The sequence below is a fragment of the Rhinopithecus bieti genome, unplaced genomic scaffold, assembly GCF_001698545.2.
Source record: "Rhinopithecus bieti isolate Rb0 unplaced genomic scaffold, ASM169854v2 scaffold_38728, whole genome shotgun sequence".
NCBI lineage: Eukaryota > Metazoa > Chordata > Mammalia > Primates > Cercopithecidae > Rhinopithecus > Rhinopithecus bieti.
The window spans coordinates 276,413-282,412 of record NW_016815936.1 but is presented as its reverse complement, the minus strand read 5'-3'; the positions used below and the strand labels follow the sequence as shown (position 1 = coordinate 282,412).

General features: G+C 44.0%; 1 protein-coding gene across 4 annotated transcripts in view; it reads left to right on the top strand.

Annotated features, from left to right (window-relative positions):
• TRPC7 (transient receptor potential cation channel subfamily C member 7) overlaps positions 1–6,000 on the top strand; it is a 142,095-nt gene that overhangs the window by 101,393 nt on the left and 34,702 nt on the right. For all 4 annotated transcript variants that reach the window (XM_017854192.1, XM_017854191.1, XM_017854189.1 and 1 more), the window contains 2 exons: positions 754–987; positions 5,446–5,710. In XM_017854192.1, coding sequence (XP_017709681.1) covers positions 754–987; positions 5,446–5,710 — 499 coding nt within the window. The remainder of the gene's footprint in view (positions 1–753; positions 988–5,445; positions 5,711–6,000) is intronic.

Genomic DNA, 6,000 nt, shown 5'->3' with positions numbered 1-6,000 from the left:
ACCCCCCACCCCCACTTCCACCCCACCCCACCTTGTGTTAAATTGTCTTCCATGAAACCAGTCCCTGGTGCCAAATGGGCTGCTGGCTTAGAGGAAGGCTGGGGGAACTAGCAACATTTTGTCTGTATATTTCTATATTGTTTAATATGTAACAATGAGGACATATATCTTTAAATCCAGCAAGTTATGAAAGAGTAAGAAAAAATCTAATAATGCCAAATTAATGCTCATGACACAGAAATACAGAAGCATTCTAATCTAGGATTTAAAAACAAAACAAAACAAAACAACTGGGTTCTATGTCCAAAAAAAACAATAGTTCTAGGTTCTTGGGGGCATTTCTGTAGAATTTGGGGCATGGGGGGGACCTTCAGATAGCCCTTTACAATTCCTGGACCTCAGTTTCCCTATAGTTAATTTAGGACTGATTGATTCTTTAAGACCTCCCAATTCTTAAAGTGTATAAGTGTCAGCAACTGTATTTCTCCTATATTCCCTCCAAGAATCTATCAACGAATGAGAACTCTCTCCTCACTTCCAGAGACAGTGTGTAAGTGCAAGGCGAAGTCTCAGGATCTCCTGGGTCAACTCTGTCTTTGAACACACATTTCTGTCTGCCTCTGGCTATCAATGGTCCCAGTTCCAAAGAGCTGATATTTACATTTGTACTCTGGTTCCCTCCATGACCTCATGCGGAGGAACTGAATGCTAAGAGAACCGAAAGACCAGCCTGGCCTTCTCCTTCTCCCACAGGAATGATTTGGTCCGAATGCAAGGAAATCTGGGAGGAGGGGCCGCGAGAGTACGTGCTGCACCTGTGGAACCTGCTAGATTTCGGGATGCTGTCCATCTTCGTGGCCTCCTTCACAGCACGCTTCATGGCCTTCCTGAAGGCCAGCGAGGCACAGCTGTACGTGGACCGGCACGTGCAGGACGACACGCTGCACAATGTTTCGCTTCCGCCGGAAGTGGCGTACTTCACCTACGGTGAGTCGGAGGGTGCTTTCCCTACTCCATTCTGGCGCTTCTGAGACGTGGCCTTGGTGCTTCAGTGTGGCTGGAATTTGTAACGTCGTTTATAATCATGTGGTCCGTGATTTGTAATGCAGTCGACTTTGGCAGTTTCACTGTCAGTGCAGAGCATCCTTTCCACCTCAAAAAGACCCTTGGTCCTGGAAGTGTAGCCAGCAGAATAGAACATGGAATTAGTGACTTTGAGAAATCAATCTTTTTGTGTTAAGGATGAGTTTGTTTCTGAAAGGCCCTTGAGAACATTTCTGTAGTTTGTTTTTAAGAAACGTCTTGTTTCTGATATGCATCCAGGAGCATTAAAGGATTATATATATGCAGAGGGATTTTCCTTCTATATTGGATCCCTGTGTTTTATGCAAAAATAAATCCTGCTTTCCCAGTTATTGCTTCGTGGCAAGATAGGTTCTTAGAAGATACCTTGCCGGGCGCGGTGGCTCAAGCCTGTAATCCCAGCACTTTGGGAGGCCGAGACGGGCGGATCACGAGGTCAGGAGATCGAGACCATCCTGGCTAACACGGTGAAACCCCGTCTCTACTAAAATACAAAAAACTAGCCGGGCGAGGTGGCGGGCGCCTGTAGTCCCAGCTACTCGGGAGGCTGAGGCAGGAGAATGGTGTAAACCCGGGAGGCGGAGCTTGCAGTGAGCTGAGATCTGGCCACTGCACTCCAGTCCGGGTGACAGAGCGAGACTCCGCCTCAAAAAAAAAAAAAAAAAAAAAAAAATACCTTAATTCTTGCAAAATACAAGGCCTTACTGTTTGATGTAGTAGATTGAGACTTTAGGAATACTAATAATAGTTATAACATATGTTTATTGATAACTTACTACGTGCCAGAAACTGTGTAGACATTTTATACACACAATTCTAATTATTGCAAATAGCCCGGCAAAAAAAGGGTCCTTCTTTTGTCCCTATTTTAAACATGAAGAATCAGGTTTTTATAACAGGGCTTAGTTTCCAGAAAATATAGGATTTCCTTGTATAGCAGGGAATCCTGGCCTGACATGATTTGAAAATCATGCTGAATGGCATAGTAGTTATGTCCCCAACCTTTGGAGTAGAAGAGACCTGGATTCAAATCCTAATTCAGTAGTTTACTGTGAGATATTGTTTACTTAACTATTCTGAGCTCTGTGTTCTCATATGTAAAACAGATAATAATATCTACGTCAAAAGGTTTGTTTTGAGGGTTGAATAAAATAGTGTGTGTGAAGTGCTTTGGACTCTGCTGTGAAAATAGTAAATGCTCACTTAATGGTAGCAGTTATTATCTGCTTATTTTAACAGAAATTATGTCTTACTACCACCTTTTGGGTCATTTTCTTGTTTAAACACTGTAATTTCTGTACTGAAACAGAAAGATGTTGAAGGTTAAAGGAACAGTAGATACTTGTTAACAGTAAAAAGCAGCTGGACACTTAGTAGGCATTTATTAATGGCAGCTGCACCATCTTGAAGGGATTGAGTGTTGAATGTCCCTGTTACATGAACCCAGATGGCTCCAGGACCACAGAATCTTTGCAGTAAGATACAACAATGATTCTGTGGTCAGATACAACAATGATCTGCAGAAGGTTGTTCGCTTAACGCAAAAGCTAAGTAACTGCCCGTTTTCAATGTAGATTATGTTACATGTAAATGTGGTAGGGAACTCTCCACTGAGAAATGGAGAGTCTTGTAATATTACAAATCATCCACCCACCCAATCTCTGCCATTTTGGGATCTGGCAAATTCAGACTTTCTTAAAGCAAAATAGCTTGGATATTATCCCCTCTGTCTTGTTCAGGGTTCATCAGGGAAAGATGAGAGAATATTGATACTGCGTTACATACTTTTCTTAATGCCATGATTCAGGCTGCAGTACTGTCCACTTCTGACTTCCGTTGCTTTATGGGTTGTATTAAGGGTCTTACCCAACCCAAAGCATGGTACGTTATTGCTCTTGTTTTTGTAGTTCACCCTGTGCCCTTGGAAATCCTTTGGATTTCTGGCTTCACTTGTGCTCCAGTTACAAGGCAAGAGCGCCCTCTTGTGGCTAGCTGGACAGTGGATCCTTCCAACCTCTACAGCACCAAATGGGCAGATACCAATTTTTCAGGTTGTGATAGGGCAGGGCAATTTTTCTCATGGAAATAGCTCTAAGGAGAAAACCCCTTTGCCCAAATCATCACAATGCTGTTCATTCTACGCTCATCACAACTCTTGACAAGTCAGTTCAAATGTAATATTTTTCAATAAAAGTTCTGACCTGGTCATCAGGATCTGACAACAGCTAAATCTATCTGAGTAGATTATAAGAGTGTCTTGTTATTGTGACTGAGGTATAAGATGGTAAGCTAGAGGCTGCAGAAAAAAGAATTCCTTTTTGCCTTCTGTTTAACGGGAGAAGTTATGTTTTATTTTATCTTATCCAAATATTAATCCATAGAAGATGACAGATATATTGGAAAACATGTAATTTATTCTGCTTACTAGTCTTTCATGGATTTGTGAGGTATGACCTTGATGAGAACATAGAATCTGTAATGTTATTGTATTTCCAAATGCAATTTAGAATCACTCCATGAAACTTTGTGGGCTGACTTCTCGCTCTGTCGCCCGGACTGGAGTGCAGTGGCCGGATCTCAGCTCACGGCAAGCTCTGCCTCCTGGGTTTACGCCATTCTCCTGCCTCAGCCTCCCGAGTAGCTGGGACTACAGGCGCCCGCCACCTCGCCCGGCTAGTTTTTGTATTGTTAGTAGAGACGGGGTTTCACCGTGTTAGCCAGGATGGTCTCAATCTCCTGACGTGATCCGCCCGTCTCGGCCTCCCAAAGTGCTGGGATTACAGGCTTGAGCCACCGCGCCCGGCCTACTAAAGGTTTCTTACTGCTGTCTATTATTATAATTATTTAACAGAGTCTAGTTTTACAAATAAAGAATAAAAGCCTCCCTCTTCAGTCTCCCTTGGAATGCCACGAATTGCTATGTAATATCCTTGCTAGCTCTGAAAAGGACCCCATACCCTAAATCCAATCTTAAAAATGGCAATAATGATATCTACTCTACAGGGCTGTTGTGAAAATTACAGCTAATGTAAGTGTAAGTGCTAATTTAGGTTTCTCAATGTTTCTCAATTAATGTTTCACTCACCATTTCTCAATGGGGACACTATTAGCTTTTCCAGCAGGGCAGTTTTCATGGTACAGATCTGTCCAGGGCATTGCAGGACATTAGCATCCCAGTAGTACTCCTATTCAGTCACTGTGACAACCAGAGACACCCCAACACATCCTCCACGAGAAAAGTGCTGCCCTCACTTGAGAATCACTGACATGTAATAGACAGCTGATTCATGACAGATGCTGCTCCTTGTACCATTAGAACTGCAATAGGAACACTTTGCAGGTTTGCTCTGCTGCAGAAATACCCAGAGGGCAGCTCAGGCCCTTGTGGTCACAGCGACCACAAGCAGAGCTTTCCCAGCTCAGGATCAGTCCTAGGACCCTTGCCTACCTGGAACAGGGCTGTCGTGGCAAACCTGCCTGACTGGTCACCACTTTTGGGGCCTTAGCTTAATCAAGGAGCAAATATCCCAGCACACAGTGTACCTGGGAAACAAAACCCAAGAGTATTTTCTCAGGCAAGATCCTTTAGATTCCTGGACCCCATGTGAGCTTATTTGTTCTGACCTGTGCCTGGTCTAAACATGTGGTTAAAAGTTTATTCAGTCATTTGACAAACATTTATCCATACCTGCTGTGTGCCAGACCCTGTGCTGAGCACTTTACATGTATGATTTCATTCCATCCTCTCCACAGTCCTGTGAGATGGATATTATCCATAATTTAGAGATGAGGAAAATAAAGCTCAAAATGTTAGTTAATTGTCTCTCAGAGGCATGTGGCCAGTAGGTGGATGGGCCACATTCAGTCTCAGGGCTGTCTGACTCCAAGTCCATGCTCTTGCCCATCTCTCTCCTCGCGCTGCTTCCCCAGTGAGTGGGACAGCTCCTGAGCATGGAGCTAAACACTGGTGAAGGAGACAGAATAGCAAGTGGCCTGGTGAGTGCGAAGACATGGAGGGTGCACAGCATACCATGAGAGCACAGACGGAAACTGGGAACCTGCCCAGCCTGTGGTGGGGGTAAGAGGGATCACAGAAGGCTTCCTGAAAGAGGTGATGCCTGAGCAGAGTCTTAGAGGAGGATTCGGAATGAATCATACCTCGAAGTGAGAGAAGAGTGTTCCAGGCAGATGGTCCAGCACATTCCAAGAGGGAGGGTCCAACTTCTGGGTGTTGGGATTAATTTAAGGACAAGGACAAGAATGGCCAATGATGCAGTTGGAGACCTCTAAAGATGCCTAACTGCTTTCTCTTCTAGAATAGATTCTGTGGCTTAGTGAGTAACCCAGATTGTTTTCTTTTAGCCAGGGACAAGTGGTGGCCTTCAGACCCTCAGATCATATCAGAAGGGCTTTATGCGATAGCCGTCGTGCTGAGCTTCTCTCGCATTGCATACATCCTGCCGGCCAATGAGAGTTTTGGGCCCCTGCAGATCTCCCTAGGGAGAACTGTGAAAGATATCTTCAAGTTCATGGTCATTTTCATCATGGTATTTGTGGCCTTCATGATTGGGATGTTCAACCTCTACTCTTACTACCGAGGTGCCAAATACAACCCAGCGTTTACAACGTGAGTATCCAAGGGCTTTCCCTTGAGGTTCACCCTGGGCTTCCCGGGAATCTTTGGGAGTCTCCTGAAGGTGACTTCTTGCAGAGACCGCTGTTTCCTTGCTATTTCTCAAGGTTAAAGGCAACTTTATTCAAGGGTGGCTTACAGTTCAGGTTCTGGAGTTGAACAGAAGAGTTGAGTTAAATCCTCACTTTGCCACTTACATTCCGTGTGACCAAGAGTATGTTCCCATTTAGAAAAAAAAAAAAATTACATGTAGGAATGCTACATTTTCTAGGATTTGACATTTT